The following is a 16929-nucleotide window of genomic DNA, read 5'->3' on the forward strand; positions in this document are numbered from 1 at the left end:
CCTGTGTCCATGAGTTCTCATTGTTCAATTCCCACCTATGAGTGAGAACATGCGGTGTTTGGTTTTTTGTCCTTGCGATAGTTTACTGAGAATGATGTTTTCCAGTTTCATCCATGTCCCTACAAAGGACACGAACTCATCATTTTTTATGGCTGCATAGTATTCCATGGTGTATATGTGCCACATTTTCTTAATCCAGTCTATCGTTGTTGGACATTTGGGTTGGTTCCAACTCTTTGCTATTGTGAATAGTGCCGCAATAAACATACGTGTGCATGTGTCTCTATAGCAGCATGATTTATAGTCCTTTGGGTATATACCCAGTAATGGGATGGCTGGGTCAAATGGTATTTCTAGTTCTAGATCCCTGAGGAATCGCCACACTGACTTCCACAATGGTTGAACTAGTTTACAGTCCCACCAACAGTGTAAAAGTGTTCCTATTTCTCCACATCCTCTCCAGCACCTGTTGTTTCCTGATTTTTTAATGATGGCCATTCTAACTGGTGTGAGATGGTATCTCACTGTGGTTTTGATTTGCATTTCTCTGATGGCCAGTGATGATGAGCATTTCTTCATGTGTTTTCTGGCTGCATGAGCTGGTGCTTTCTTATTGGCTTCTGGGACGTGGAGATTTCACACGTCTTGCCTAGACACAGCTATGAAAATGACATGCAGACACATGCCTGTACACCGTGTATGTGTGTGCGTGTGTGTGTGTACACACACATCCACGTGCTCAACACGCTCCATGCAGAATGCTTTGAGGTTTGCAGGGGAGAGGACATTCGGGTGGTAAGAGAGATAAAAGGGATACCATGGTGCCCTGTTAGAAGACTGAATTATAATAACTCATTACTGCATAATACTTTACCATTTGCAAAGAGCTTTCATGTACATTATCTTTTTGATCATGCAACAACTTTGCCAGGCAGGGGTGTTATTTTCTTCCATTTAAACATGAAAAAAATCAGCCTTAGAAATGTTAAGGAACATGCTCAAGGCCACTTAGCTGGGAAGCAGGGGAGCTGGAACTCTGAACATAAAACTCGTACCCTTTTGCTATAACACAAGTTCATCTCCAAATAAAATCCTATATCTCTTGGATCTATCTCTTAGTTTACTTTCTATTTTACTATCTGGCTAATGAGACTTTGGGGTTGTTTTGTGAGGTAATTACTTATATGAGATTGACTAAGTTTTATGATGATGACTTTTGTTCACACCTGCGTCTCTATTGCCAAATAGCTCAGAGGGGTTAGGCGTAGCAGGTGGCCAGGGAAGATTTTCCCATAGGTGGCTCAGCAGCAGGTGTGTAGTGACTAGACTTGCTGCCGTGTGGGCTGACGCATGGAACTGTCAGGCTCCCACTGCAGCTATTCATGTGGCTGAAAAATCTCTATTTCGCAAGATACAGACCTCTCTTGCAATGCGGTGGGCACCTGGGCTGCGACAGCTGGGCCAGGCCCTTGAATGCTCTCTGCAGGAATTTCGCACAGAAAAAGCTGTGTGCCTGAGCTGACTGCAGATGGTTTTAACTGATAGTGTCATTCTCATCCCCAAATCCGTTCTCACACCATCGTAGGAAACCTAGCAAAGGTAGTGGAATTCTTCCTGGGCTCTCTAGAGGTGTCCCAGACACCCAGCTTTTAGAGCAAGGGGAACATTTAGAGCAAGGGGAAGCTGGCCTCTGAGCATTCAAGTGGTTGGGAAGCCAGGCTCTGGATTGGCTGCTGAAGATGAGGATGATGGTTTCTCCCCATCACCTACCACCCATTCCCCTCCCTTCCATCTGCCTCACCTATCTCCTCAGTCTCTCTTGCTCTACTGGAGTCTTCTGCCCTGGTCTTCAGAGATCTTCAGGATGGGACAATGGCCAGGATGCCTAGAGGCACCAGGCAGGCAGAGAACAGGAACCAGTTGCAGAGCTGGTTGTAGCATCAACAGTAGCTGGCAGGCATCTAAGAGTTCTATGAAACCATCTCTTAATATTCTTTGTGGTGGCTGCTGAGCCTGGCTAGGGAGGCAGATGAGAAAGGCACAAAGGACGGGCCACTTGGCTGCCAGCATGGTGAAAAGGGAGGGATAGATGCTCAGTCACCAAAGTGGGTATTGACTGTCCAAAGCACAGACGCCTGTGAGGGTGAGAGGGCGGGAGTGCCAGCCATTGCAATGGCAGCAGCTGGACGCCCTGGCTATTGGAGAGGATCAAGTTAAGAGGAGCTGCGAGAACACCTGTGTGGAGTAGGAGGGGCAGACATGGCCACCTGTAAATCCCAACACGTGCCCCTCCCAGGCCAATTTCCATCTTCAGAAAGAGCTCAAGGTCTTTGAGTGAATTTCTAGATAGTGGAGATAGGACGTGCTCCACCATCTTGAGTCTCATGAACTGACGAGGGCATTTTCCAAATACAGACAAGGACAGTGAGGGCAAGAAAAAGGCTGCCCTTCGCATGGCACCCCGCAATGTCCTCCCTGCTTTCGGGTGTTGCTGTGCTTCTGTTCATAAGGATAATGCTACCGCTGGGTGCAGTGGCTCACGCCTGCAATCCTAGCACTTTGGGAGGCTGAGGCAGGTGGATCACCTGAGGTCGGGAGTTCGAGACCAGCCTGACCAACATGGAGAAACCCCGCCTCTACTAAAAATACAAAATTAGCTGGGCGTGGAGGTGCATGCCTGTAATCCCAGTTACTTGGGAGGCTGAGGCAGGAGAATCACTTGAACCCGGGAGGCGGAGATTGCAGTGAGCTGAGATTGTGCTATTGCACTCCGGCCTGGGCAACAAGAGCAAAAACTCTGTCTGAAAAAAAAAAAAAAAAAAAGATAATGCTACCACTACCACAATCGCCAATGTTTAGCACTATCTGAAGACTGTTAGGACTTTGCTTCCTCTGGTCAGGAAAAGCTTCATGAGTGATGTGGGTTGGTCCTAAAGATTAGATGGGACTAGATGGGCCTGACAGATGAGAAAAAGGATGGATTGCAGGCAGTGGGAACAGCGTGCACAAAAGCATACAAAAGTACACAGTGAGTTTGGGCTGGGTCTGAGGTGGGGTAGAAGGGAGAGGTGAAGAAGAGGCAGATGGAATGGGCTTCACTCTGCACCCGCTCTTCTGCCCTGCCGCTTTGCATGCTACAGCTATTTCGTTGACCTCTGTAGCTCGGCTGATTAGAGCAGGATGAAATGGGTTTGCGGATTTAATCATCCCCAGGGCCAGTCAGAGACATGGTGTCCCATTGTCCTGGCACTGTGCCCAAGAATGTGCACAAGTTCTGTTGTGAAGTCACCACTTTGGAAAAACTAAAACGCATGTGTTGGGTGAATGTGTAACATGATTTTCCTACTCAAAGAGCTTCTTATTCTTATGTCCTCCTTCTTTTCTCCTCCTGTCCCTTCTTCCTCCTTTTCCTCTTTGTGATTGCTGTAGCCAGTGCTGCATTTTACACACGCTTAGTTGTGCTAATAAGTATCTCACCACACAAGATCTTTCTAGAAGCTCCCCCCCCTTTTTTTTTTTTTTTTTGAGACAGGGTCTTGTTCTGTCAACCAGACTGGAGTGTGGTGATGGAATCATAGCTCACTGCAGCTTTGAACTCCTGGGCTCAAGCAATCCTCCTGCCTCAGCCTCCCAAGTATAGAATCCCCATTTTAAAGCTATCTCTTTTTGGAGTGTTGGAGGTAGGTTATGATAGAGCATGAGTTCAGCAGACGGGCCCTTGTCCCCATCGAGGAGTAAAGATTTCCTTTCTGTTTTTTAAATTTATTTGTTTTTAATTTTAATTTTTTGAGATGGGGGTCTTGCTCTATTGCCCAGGCTAGAGTGCAGAGGTGTGATCATAGCTCACTGCAGCCTTGAACTCCTGGGCTCCAGTGATCCTCCTGCCTCAGCCTCCTGAGTAGCTGGCCTTCAGGTGTGAACCACTATGCCCAGCTAATTGTTTTTCATTTTTTTGTAGAGACAAAGTCTCACTATTTTGTCCAGGATGATCTTCCCTTCCTGGCCTCAAGCAGTCCTCTCACCTCGGTTTCCTGAAGCACTGGGATCACAAGTTGAGCCACGGTAGCTGGCTCCATTCTGTCTTACACTGGTCTCTTTTTTTCAATGGTGCTTGCCGAGGTCAGGGAAAGATCAGGTTTGATGCCTCATCTTCCCAGGGCGGTAGGTCCAACTCTTGGCAAGCCTGTTAGGTTCAGACTGAGACCTGCCCATCCAGTGGTATCTCTTCATGGCCCTCGGCAGTGCCCACAGGGTGCAGTTATCTGCTCACCTCCAGGACCCTTTGGGGACCAGGTGGGTTGGGAGAAAGGGAACCTTCAGCACTGTCATCTCCTCCAGACCAGCCACCTACAGCAGGAGCGGCTCTGCAGTGGACCCTGACTCCTTAAGGCTGGCCTAGACCCACTGGAGAGCCCCTAGAACCTTCCAGAACCCAGCAAAACCCTGAAGGGCCATCTGGATGAAACCGGTTTTCTGATGAGGAGCTGCCCCATGAGGCTGCACACTCAGCTCCCTGTGACAGCCATTCACTCTCAACAGGTCCTTGAGCTCACAGCGGCTCTCTGCATTCACTTGTGTCAAAGAGATGACGCAGTGACAACATCGAGTGCGGATTCTTTGGAGCCGTCACCTAGCAACAGCCTAATGGCTCCCCTGTCTCCCTCAGCCAGCTGAGAGCATAAAGGCAGCATTTCAGGCCCCACTTTCTCCCACCCACACACAGGACTTCAGGGGCCATTACCCCTGCTGCCGCTGCAGAAGCTAAATCACATATTTGAAGGAAGCTCAAGACAAATGACAAAGGGGACTGAGACTGGCCGGCCCCATCTGTGTCCTTTAGGGGTCCCCTCTCACCCCGTGGGGAGGAGTGGATCCCACATCCAGCCTCAGCACCATGGGCCATAGTCAGTTTCCACCCAAACGAGCCTTTGTGTGGGGTTCTGGAGCTGGAAGGGATTGAGCGAGCACCCAGCCTCGCCTGTGTTTTAAGAGGGCACAGCTCACCCTCCCAGCACGGAGATGCTGTTTTCTTTCCAGCACGGAGGTTCCATCAGGGTTTCAGTCCTCAGCCCTGACAGTGAAGAAGTGCTTCTTTATGTCTTGAGTTAGCTTTGCGTGTAACTCAGGCACATTCCTTCCTGTAAAATATATGTGTTTTTCATTATAAAGTAATATGACCACATTACAGAAAACAGATACAAGGGGGAAAAAAGTAAGTCATCCATAATCCCACGACCCGAACATAAGGGCTGTCAGCATTTGGTATATTTCCGCTGTCTGTTTTTCTTCCAATGCATCTGCTTTTTCCATACTTATAATCATGGCATACATACAATTTTGTGTCCTGCTCTTTCACTTAATATTTCCCTTAAAGTTATGCCATAAGCACTTTTTCATAGTTGCCATGTAGCCTCATTTTTAATGGCCATACATTAAAACCAAAGACTAGACCATTTCCTTTCTTTTGGCCTGGTTACGTCTGGGATAGGAGACTTGGGGTTTCTTTGCCAGCTGAAAGCTCATCATTATCTTTTGCTCTTTTTTTCTTTTTGCTTCTTCCCCAGGGACCAAGTTTTTAGGATTAATGTCAGAAATGGAGACGAGATCAGCAAATTGAGTCAACTAGTGAAGTCAAACAACTTGAAGGTACCTGGTTCTTTTTAGCTCTCCTGAGTGTTTTCTAACTTTGGTGAGAGAAGACTCTTGCTCTACTGGTATTATTATTTTTATTTCCGAGAAGTCTCTGAATATAATCCCGTGGGAGTCCACTTGCCATTTACACAGTTGAGGGGGCCGATGGGAGAGAGGGAGCACATCACAGCTGTGGTGTCCTGGGAGAGGGGATGCATGAACAGTATAGGCTCCATCCTTCTAGCTGCCATCCGCTTATGACTCTTGGTCTCTGTCAGATACTGCTTGTTGGGCAGGTCCAACCAGACACAATGGTGAAATGGGCCAACTTTGCCCTTGGGCAGAGCCCAGCCTCTCAGGGATCACCCTGGCTTTTGGCAGTGTTCTAGAAGAATAAGCTCATTGTACATATTACCTGAACTGTCCTTTAACCTGGTTTCATCTCTGTTCCCTTCAGCTCAATTTCTGGAAATCTCCCTCCACCTTCAATCGGCCTGTGGATGTCCTGGTCCCATCTGTCAGTCTGCAGGCAGTTAAATCCTTCCTGAGATCCCAGGGCTTAGAGTATGCAGTGACAATTGAGGACCTGCAGGTAGGTAGACTATGCCCCCTGCCTCCTGGTCTCACACAGGACCAGGCAGCCAGTCCATAGTAGACTGGAGCGATTTTCAAGTTCTGGTTTTATCCTTTTCTATTTTATAGATGAGGAAATGGAGGCAAATGGAGGTAAAGTGCAGTGACTTGTTAGAGGAACAACATTTTGTAGTAGAAAGGGCATAAATAGGCCAGGGAACCACACAGATTTGGATCCAAATCCTGATTTTGCTAACTGCTAGTGCTACGTGCTGTGTCTTTGGACAAGTTATTAACCTGCTGAGCCTCCGTTTCTTCATCAGTTAAATGGTGATAGTGAGACCTTCGTCATGTGATTTGTTGAGAAGACTCAGGATTAAATGTATGTAAAATGTCTAACAGTGCCTGGCATATCCTACATCTGCCATTAAGTCATAAGTCCCTCTTTCTTTCCTTCTTTGAAGTCCTTCCAGGTGGCAAGAGCAGAGCAGGGGGAGGGTGTTGGGGACCAGCCACAGAGGCACCCTTTGAGACAGGGGGAATGTCGTGGGTCGCCCTAGCAGAGGGAATACCGTCCTCTGGCCTCACGACCTGTATCTGAACATCAGGACAGGGTCTGGCTCATGGTCTCTCCTTCACCGAGGTGGGTTATGGACTAATTGGTGATCTGGCCTGGGAGTTTCCTGATGGCGTTAGCAGCTATGAGCTTATTAATCATCCTCACATGTCACAGACATCTGCCAGGAACCTTCAAAGTACGAGTGGTTATAAGAATTTCTTTGTTTCTGAATGGTTTCCCAAGCTGTGTATTTCAGAGGCATTGGATACCAGATGCGGGCTGATGTCTGCAGAGTTCATACTATAGGATAGCCAAAGAGCGCATATGTTGCTTCCAGGGAGTAAGTGGGTTTTGAATGAGGCCATGTAAATTGGGCCCCAAGAAGTAAATCTTTTTTTTTTTTGAGACTGAGTCTCTCTCTTTCACCAGGCTAGAGTACAGCGGTGCAATCTCGGCTCACTGCAACCTCTGACTCCCTGGTTCAAGCGATTCTCCTGCCTCAGCCTCCCAAGTAGCTGGGACTACAGGCACGCACCACCACGCCCAGCAAATTTTTGTATTTTTAGTAGAGACAGGGTCTCACCATGTTGGCCAGGATGGTCTCGATCTCCTGACCTCGTGATCCGCCCACCTCAGCCTCCCAAAGTGCTGGGATTACAGGCATGAGCCACCGTGCCCAGCCAAGAAATAAAATTTTATAAAGATATGAAAGAAATCTAACCCCCTTTTAAACCTTGACATTTGTGCTGCTTGATATGCTGAAAGGGCCACCATCTTGGCTGACCCATATGCCAAGATATGGCAGAAAAAACATAAACCTGCATCTGCAATGGATCACTTCACAACATTGCTGTGTGTTTTCAGGCCCTTTTAGACAATGAAGATGATGAAATGCAACAGAATGAAGGGCAAGAACGGAGCAGTAATAACTTCAACTACGGGGCTTACCATTCCCTGGAAGCTGTAAGTGTTTCAGAGTGGGTTAAGATCAAGGTTCTCTGCCTCCTGAATTTTGTAACCTCTCTCCTTACTTCCAGGAGACATTAGTCTTCAGCACAATATCCCCTCACTGAGGGGCTAAAATGTGTACACTTCAATTCCTTTCTAATTCTTGGATTGCTTAACTCCTACCAGCACCTCAGAGTGTCATGAAATACAGCCTGGCTATTTCCTCCCTCAACCATCCTTCTCTCCTTAAGCAACTCCTTCAGAATACCATGAAAATAATTGCAATCATTTCTAGTCCTTGTAATTCAACTTCTTCTACCCTACCATAATCCCTCTATTTTACTCACCCAGAATAAAATGTTACTTATTCCAGGCAAGTAGACAAGTGGTGATTTCGAAGGTTAACCAACTATTTCCACTCATTTATCATGACTACTTATGATGTATATATTTGTTCCATCATGCATTTTGGTGCCGTGTTTAACTAGAAACCACTTGATATAGATGGCTGACTTTCAAGGTAAGCCAAACCTTCAAATGAAAAACTTGAAGCAGAATAATTTCCTAGGATACTGGAACTTAAGAAATCAAGAGAGGCTGTAGAATAGAACTGTACAATGAATGCGGTACAGTTCTCTTACACCCCTCAGTGTCTCCTTCATTCATCTGCAGACAACTAGCGCAAGAACACTCCCCCACATCTAAATTAGTATTCCCCCTGGTGTACCTTAATACACGTTGTTCTTGATATACAGACATGGTGTTGTTGGCATGCATTTCACAAGGCGTATACTTTGAGTCGTTTCTCTTCTTGAGGGAGGATTTCAAAGGTTGACTATTTCCACTTCTTTCCCATGCTTGTCGGTAGCTTTGTTTATTGTATACACTTCCAACGGCACTGCCCCTTGATCCCTGTTGTGACCAGTGACATACATCTGCAAAACAGCTGGATAAAGTTAGAAGTTCAGTCTCGGGCCATGGACGAAAGCAGAGCTCAGAGCCCACACAGGGATCAAGCCCATGACATCAGCCTCATGAACATGGAGCCCTCGCCAGCTGAGCTAACCAGTTGCAAATGTCACCCAAGACCCTGGAGGGGCCATCCCCTCACCTGCCGACTGCTGGAGCCTCACTGTCTCACTGGCTCACCACTGCTTTCTCTGGTTTGAGGCGCCCTTTGCAGCCTGGCTTACAGCAATCTTGTCCTCACTGTGACACTCTCTGCTGTGGATTGGTGTGCCAGCACCCTCCTAGCTCAGTCATATGCAGTTCTTTCTAAAAACAGCTAAAGAACTCATATTCTAGGCTGGGCATGGTGGCTCACACCTGTAATCCCAGCACTTTGGGAGGCTGAGGTGGGCAGATCACTTGAGGTCAGTAGTTCAGGACCAGCCTGGCTAACATGGTGAAACCCCCTCTCAACTAAAAAAATACAAAAGTTAGCTGGGCGTGGTGGCAGGCACCTGTAGTCCCAGCTACTTGGGAAGCTGAGGCAAGAGAATCACTTGAAACCGGGAGGTGGAGGTTGCAGTGAGCCAAGATCGCACCACTGCACTCCAGCCTGGGCGACTGAGCGAGACTCTGTCAAAAAAAAAAAAAAAAAAAGAGCGCTCATATTGGCTCTTATAACCACTTAGTCTTTCTTAGGTCTCTAGTGGGAATTTCATGTTTGTCTCTGCCAGAGTTTCTGGTTCCAAAGCCATTGTCTGTGTTGTGGTAGTGGAGGGCAGTGCGAATTTGCACCCCACACCTGGACACAGCTTGGTGTTTTTTTTTGTGTTTTTTTTTTTTTTTTGAGACGGAGTCTTGCTCTGTCGCCCAGGCTGGAGTGCAGTGGCACAATCTTGGCTCACTGCAAGCTCCACCTTCCGGGTTCACGCCATTCTCCTGCCTCAGCCTCTCCGAGTAGCTGGGACTACAGGCGCGCGCCACCACGCCCGGCTAATTTTTTTGTACTTTTTAGTAGAGACGGGGTTTCACCATGGTCTCGATCTCCTGACCTCGTGATCCGCCCGCCTCGGCCTCCCAAAGTGCTGGGATTACAAGCGTGAGCCACCGCGCCCGGCCCAGCTTGGTGTTTCAACTTTTCCTGGATGACTGTCTTTTCTCTCAGAGCTCAAGGCAGCTATCCTGCTTTTCCTCCACTCTCTAGGGTCAGTGGGTAGAGTGGGTAGAATTTCCAGGCCCTTTTTGTGGCCCAAATTGCCCATTCCTAGCTCTCAAGTTCCAGCTCCTTGTGCCATGCTGGGTCCTATGGCTCCCCTCCTAGTCCAGGTTTGCCTAAGCCTGTAGCACCCAAGGCAGAGATGGGGCTCTGTGGCATCATCTCCCACCGTCCACCCTCCTAGTTAGTTCCTTCTTTGTTTCTGGCACCTACAATTTCCTCTTGTTTAGCTTTTAAACTGGGCTGTGAATCATTTTCCTTGTATTTTACCTGGTTTGCCTACGTATTTGGAGGTGGTTTCTTGCTTCTGCTCAGTCTACCATATTGACGGCAAGTCTGATAAACCCTTTAAGCTTGACTTTGTTCTATATTAATTACACATTTTCCTCCTCTGTATAGTTCCTTCTTCCAGTCTTAAGGCCGAAACAAATACATTTGTTTATTTTCTTTTGGCCCTCAAGTGGTTTGAAAACTAAGATGGATAAATTCTATTTAAATCGAACTTTTTTCCTGAAAGCAAATAAGGGTATTCTTAGTCGTTTATTTACCTTTCTTCACTTGCACTCACAAAGCCTTTAGAGAAATTATCTCCAAAGTGAGGCACATGTATCCACAGGATGTAAGCAAGATAGTCCACTGGGATGAAGGAAGAAACAATTACAACTTCTATTTATATTTCAACATATATTTGTTTATTATTAACACAACCATTTCAATTGTTTAATAATGTACACAATATATTTGTATCATTGTGTGTGTGTGTATATGTGTGTATATGTATATGGGGCATGCTAATTTTTTATTATTTTTGAGTAGAGAAAGTGATCACAGAATTTTGGAGAGTACTGTTTTAAGAGCCTTGGAGCTCTTTCTTTTATTTTTTATTTTTTATTTTTCAGACAGGGTCTCCCTCGTTGCCCAGGCTGGAGTGCAGTGGTGCATTTGCGGCTCACTGTAGCCTAAACCTCCCAGGTTTGAACAATTCTCCCACTTCAGCTCCCCGAGTAGCTGGGACCACAGACACATGCCACCGCAGCTGGCTATTTTTTTTTGTTTCATTATTTGTAGAGCTGGGGGTCTCCTTACGTTGCCCAGGCTGGTTTCTAACTCCTGGGCTCAAGTGATTCTCTCATCTTGGCCTCCCAAAGTGTTGGGATTATAGGCATGAGCCACTGCACCTGGCTTGTTTTTATTTTATTTTATTATTATTATTCTTAAATTATTAGATTTTTTTCTTTTCTTCCCTCTTCCATATTTTTTATGAACTATTTTTAAATGTTTCTTGTAGAGATGGGGCCTCACTATGTTGCCCAGGCTGTCTCAAACTCCTGGCCTCAAGCAATCCTCCCGCCTCAGTCTCCCAAATTGCTGGGATCACAGGCATGAGTCACTGTGCCTGGCCCCTTGTCTTTGACTGTCCAGTCTAGTACAGTGACAAAGGACACAGTGTTAGAGCAATATTGCAAAAGCCTCTGTACTCTAGTTTAGTGGACTACAATTTTGTGAACAAACAAGTGTGCTACTCTCTAGAAAATTGTAGAAAAGGACTATTCAGGCAGGTCTCATAATCAGCGTTTCCATGCCGATAATATGGTCAATTCCAAGATTAGGGTCCCAGAAGAGACAGTTAAGATCAACAAAGTAAATCACAGATATCCAGCCAGAGCTGAGCAGATTTTTAAAATGTCCCTGGATTCACTCTTTCATGCTTCAGATTTACCACGAGATGGACAACATTGCCGCAGACTTTCCTGACCTGGCGAGGAGGGTGAAGATTGGCCATTCCTTTGAAAACCGGCCGATGTATGTACTGAAGGTGAGGCCACAAGCACTTGGAAGGGTCTCCTGGGTCCTCATGCCCAGGACCCAGCCTCAGACCTCCGAAAAGGGCAGCTTTTTGAACTCCTTGACTTCAGGGAGGAAAGCGAGGTCAGGACACATTGTACCTGGGCTGGAACTTGGTCTGAGAGAGTCCCCTGCTTTTGTCTAATGTAGGGGGAGTTAGAAGGAGCACATCCCATTCCAAGTTTTGGCTGAAAGGCAGGATCAAAGGGAGGTAATTAGTATTCCAGAAAGCTCTCAGATGGGACAGTCTTTTACTTTCATTCTCACCTCTGTAAATAGCAGGACAAGTTGGGGTGGGCCTGACTTCTATTCTGCTTTCAGGGGGTACTTATTAGAAAATCAACCTAGGAAGTGAATTTGTGGGTTGGTATAATTTTAAGCCCAGCCTCTGATCCTTGGCTGCACAAAGCCTAATTTCCAAATATTTCTAACAGATTCAAGACTGTATTGGCAAAGGAGGTAGAGAGCTATGATAATGACATAAATTACATAAAAATCCAGCTGAATGAATAAGAAGGAATTTGGGCATATAACCCACCAAACACTGATGGTGCTAAGAATTTGCCAAACCCTCAGCTTCGTATAAATCCCAAAGAACTCAGGCTTATAGCACTAAGCAAATTACCAGTGGGAGAGGAGACCTGCCACGGAGCTGGATAATTACATTTAAATATTTTGCCAATCTGTTGGAGATCCTGGCTTCATTAGCATCAAGCTCTGACCCAAGGGGGCCCAACACTGTGGCAAAGGCAGGAGCCAGGATTCATGGCTGCCATTTACAAAGAGCTATAGCGAGCCCCCCTTCTTCTTAGTTTAAAAGCAAATTCATTTATCATGCCGACCGAAACAGCCTGGTTTGTGTACCCTTATGTCTCTCGCTGTTGGGATACCATTTGAGGTCTTTCAAGAGACATAACATTATCTCTAATGGCACCGGCATCATAAAACACAGTAACGATTGTTTCCCCTCCCATTTGCTCCTAATGCTGGAGAGGTTCAGGCTGCCTGGAGCTGCAGCTTGGCCCCGCAGCCAACCAGTTAAGCTTCCAGGTCACGCATAAGCTCGATAAATAGATGGTGCCCTTAGGAACATTTGGTCTCTGAATTATCTTAAATGAATTAAATGAATAGGAGAGAGCTGGAGAGAGGAGAAGTGAGCAGAGATGCGGGCAGGCGGTCATTTTCGAGCCTTTTCTCCCTTCTGCAGTTCAGCACTGGGAAAGGCGCGCGGCGGCCGGCCGTTTGGCTGAATGCAGGCATCCATTCCCGAGAGTGGATCTCCCAGGCCACTGCAATCTGGACGGCAAGGAAGGTCATGTCGCATGGTATTAGCCAAGAATGCTGATGGTGCCGGGGTGCCCCTGAAGCATGCCATGTGGCTGGCCTGGGGCACTAGGTGGGAGGGTTCTCTGCTAAGACCCAGTCGGCTGGGGGCCTTTTCAGATTGGAGAAGCAAACGGTCAAAACCCCTTGGTCAGCTCACTGCGGCCAAATGATTGCGTTCCTGGTGGTGCGCAAGCTCATATGCGGCAGAGGTGGGCCTGAGCCTCTGAGCGCAGTCCACTCCGCAGAAAGCGAGCAGAGCAACACCCAGACGAAGCCCCATAGGCCCTCGGGGACCTCACGCCATCTCCATCTCCTAGAAAGGCTGCTGGGAGGCCAGCTACTCAGGAGGCTGAGGCAGGAGAATCCCTTGAACCCAGGAGGCGGAGGTTTTGGTGAGCCGAGATCACGCCACTGCACTCCAGCCTGGGCAACAGAGCGAGACTCTGTCCTAAAAAAAAAAAAAAAAAAAAAAGAAAGAAAGTCTGCTGGGAGGGGAGGAGGGGTGCATGTGGAGGACACATCTTCCCTCCCTCTTCCTTGGAGATTCAAATTCCTAAAAACTATTACAATGTGTGGCTCCTTTCTCCTGGAAGGAAGGAATAAAGCACGTACCCCAGGACTCACTGCAGTTGATGCCATTAGCAGCCATGTCCCCAAGCAGCCGTGTCTCTCCAGGCTTTGAAGGACTCAGAGGGCTTTGCAGAGAGCAGAGCCTCTGAGGATGGTAGGGAGGCTTTTGAGGGTGGATGCTGTTCTAGGAGCACCCATTCTAGCTGGATGCCAGGCATCTTGAGAAGATACATGGTTCAGCCCTAATGGCCCATCCTGCGATGGGATAGCTGACAAGCATATTGTCTCTGCTTAGATTGTATCTGATTACCAGAGGGATCCAGCTATCACCTCCATCTTGGAGAAAATGGATATTTTCTTGTTGCCTGTGGCCAACCCTGATGGATATGTGTATACTCAAACTCAAGTGAGTACTCCCAAATGGGCTGGGCTTGGGGACTGTTGAATTCCTTGCTTTGCCACTAATTGTCTGACCTTGGAGAGAATTTCCATAAATGTGCACCTTATGAGCTTCCTTGGGATGTCATCTTCTAGTCATCCTCAGAGCTGAGAATCACCAGGGGATATTTTTTCTTACAGAAAATAGTCTAATGAACTCCCTATCTTGGGTCTTAACAATGACCAACATTTTACCAATCTTCTTTTCATCTCTTGCCCTCCCATACATTTTTTTTTCCTGACGTATTTAAAACAAATTCAACACATTATGTTATTTCACCCTAAACTACTTTAGTATGCATCTCTAACTGATGACAGCAAAAAAAAAAAAAAAACCACCTTAAAAAACCCTATGGTGCTACTATCACTTTTAAAGGAATAAAGAAAGTTTTTTAATATCATCTAACACCCCCAATTATCTTAAAAACGGAGGCCGAGGCCAGGCGCGATGGCTCACGCCTGTAATCCCAGCACTTTGGGAGGCCGAGGTGGGCGGATCATGAGGTCAGGAGATCGAGACCATCCTGGCTAACACGGTGAAACCCTGTCTCTATTAAAAATACAAACAAATTAGCTGGGTGTGGTGGTGGGCACCTGTAGTCCCAGCTACTAGGGAAGCTGAGGCAGGAGAATGGCATGAACCTGGGAGGCGGAGCTTGCAGTGAGCCGAGATGGCGCCACTGCACTCCAGCCTGAGCGACAGAGCGAGACTCCGTCTCAAAAAAAAAAAAAAAAAGTGTTTTTAAGAGTCAATTTGTTCAAGTGAGGACCCAACAAGGTCTGCACATGCACCTGGTGCTGTGTCTCTGCAGTCTCTTTTATTCTACAACAGCACCCACACACACCTTTTAAAGTCTCACTCATTTAGGGGAGAAGCCAAGTAATTTGTCTTGTACAGTGTCTCACATTCTGAATTTGGCTGATGGCTTCTTTGTTATGCCATTTAGTTTGTTCCCTTATCCCCTGTATTTCCTGTTCACAGATTGCCAGGTCTAGAGCTTGATTGGATTCAGGGGAATTTTTTAGGCAACCAAGAAACAGGGGCTGTGCGCTTCCAGCTACATCTATTATCATCGAGGCATATAGTGTCCATTTGCCCACTTCTGCCAAAGCCAAAAATTATTCAGTGGATTCAGGTGGTATCTGCCTGGTTCTAGCATATAAAGGTCTCATCAGTACATTTGGAAGAAGTCCTTCTTTTAGAGCCAGAAGGGGAAATACTCCTCTCTCTGCGGGAGGAGAGACGACTGCTCAATGAGGACTAGGAGCCCCAGGGCCCTCCTGGCAGAACTGCAAGCAGCCTGCCCTGCCTGCATGTCATCTCCACCCTAGCCCTCTTCGGTGATCTGATCTGCCTCTGGTTGTTTGTCCCCTCCTTGGTGGCTTTTTCAGAACCGATTATGGAGGAAGACGCGGTCCCGAAATCCTGGAAGCTCCTGCATTGGTACTGACCCAAATAGAAACTGGAACGCTAGTTTTGCAGGTAGGTGGTGGGGAGACAGTTTTCAAATCCTGCTGTCCCTGGGCTCGCCTGGTCTACCAGTGCTCTGAGCTGGCCGGGACGGAGCCCGTTTCCACTTTGGTTCCGTTGCTGTGTCACTGAGAGACTGAGGAGCACTCCTTAGGCTCTGACTTAGTGTTTTGTTTGTTGTTGCTGTTTTGAGATGGAATCTTGCTCTGTCACCCAGGCTGGAGTGCAGTGGCGTGATCTTGGCTCACTGCAACCTCTGCCTCCTGGGTTCAAGTGATTCTCCTGCCTTAGCCTCCTGAGTACCTGGGACTGCAGGTGCACGCCACCACACCCGGCTATTTTTTGTATTTTTATTTTTTTTTTTTTAGTAGAGATGGGGTTTCATCATGTTGGCCAGGATGGTTTTGATCTCCTGACCTCATGATCCACCTGCCTCAGCCTTCCAAAGTGCTGGGAGTATAGCCTTGGGCCACCTATCCCAGCCTTTTTTTTTTTTTTTTTTTTTTGAGACGGAGTCTTGCTCCTTCGCCCAGGCTGGAGTGCAGTGGCAGGATCTTGGCTCACTGTCACTGCAACCTCCGCCTCCTGGGTTCAAATGATTCTCCTGCCTCAGCCTCCTGGGACTACAGGTGCGTGCCACCATGCCGAGCTAATTTTTGTATTTTTAGTAGAGACAGGGTTTTGCCATGTTGGCCAGGCTGGTCTTGAACTCCTGAACTCAGGTTATCTGCCTGCCTCAGCCTCCCAAAGTGCTGGGATTACAGGCATGAGCCATCGCATCTGGCCTGTTTGTTGTTTTTTAAAATATATTTTTGTGATTTTGAAAGGGAATGATAGTAATGTCTGTCCTCCTGAGAGAATGGTGGGACAGAGCATCTTACATTGAGATTGCCATCTACGCTAATATTTTAAAAACACTCTCTTCTAAGACATACAAAACGGGGAAGCTTCCTTATCCCTGACCCTACCAGCCCTGCCTGGGCAAGTTGTGAGCAGGTGGAAGGACTCCTGGCAGCACCTCAGAAGAGAGGAATTAGCACTGTCACCCCAAGGGGCAAGACCGTGCTGTGAAAATTCCACTCCAGTACCCTTAGATGTGTAGATATGAACCTTAGCAGCTGGCTGTCATGGAAAGGGAAAGAGAATTAGGAGACCTGGCCTCTGAGTGCCAGCGATTTAAAACCCACCCTCCACAAAAGTGCCGACTGTGTACCAAGTACCTTCCAGTATTTATCATATTTATTCTTCTCACCTAGCGAGTGAATTTTATGATCTGAAATGAGACGGTGGAAGCTCAGAGACAATCTCAAGATGACACGGGTGATCAGAGTTCTGATCTAAACTCACCTTCCAATTCCAAATCCAGACAGTTCTCTTTCACTGTCCCATGGCTATACTGATGGG

At 47.1% G+C, this 16929-nt stretch overlaps 1 protein-coding gene across 2 annotated transcripts in view; it reads left to right on the plus strand.

Annotated features, from left to right (window-relative positions):
* The window catches only part of CPA4 (carboxypeptidase A4), a 32580-nt gene that overhangs the window by 896 nt on the left and 14755 nt on the right, over positions 1 to 16929 (plus strand). The window contains exons 2-8 of one of the 2 annotated variants that reach the window (XM_030825495.1): positions 5565 to 5646; positions 6089 to 6223; positions 7628 to 7726; positions 11590 to 11691; positions 12928 to 13032; positions 13912 to 14022; positions 15447 to 15537. In XM_030825495.1, coding sequence (XP_030681355.1) covers positions 5565 to 5646; positions 6089 to 6223; positions 7628 to 7726; positions 11590 to 11691; positions 12928 to 13032; positions 13912 to 14022; positions 15447 to 15537 — 725 coding nt within the window. The remainder of the gene's footprint in view (positions 1 to 5564; positions 5647 to 6088; positions 6224 to 7627; positions 7727 to 11589; positions 11692 to 12927; positions 13033 to 13911; positions 14023 to 15446; positions 15538 to 16929) is intronic. The other variant, XM_030825496.1, reaches the window with a different exon arrangement.

This window comes from Nomascus leucogenys, chromosome 13 (genome assembly GCF_006542625.1).
Source record: "Nomascus leucogenys isolate Asia chromosome 13, Asia_NLE_v1, whole genome shotgun sequence".
NCBI classification, from domain to species: domain Eukaryota; kingdom Metazoa; phylum Chordata; class Mammalia; order Primates; family Hylobatidae; genus Nomascus; species Nomascus leucogenys.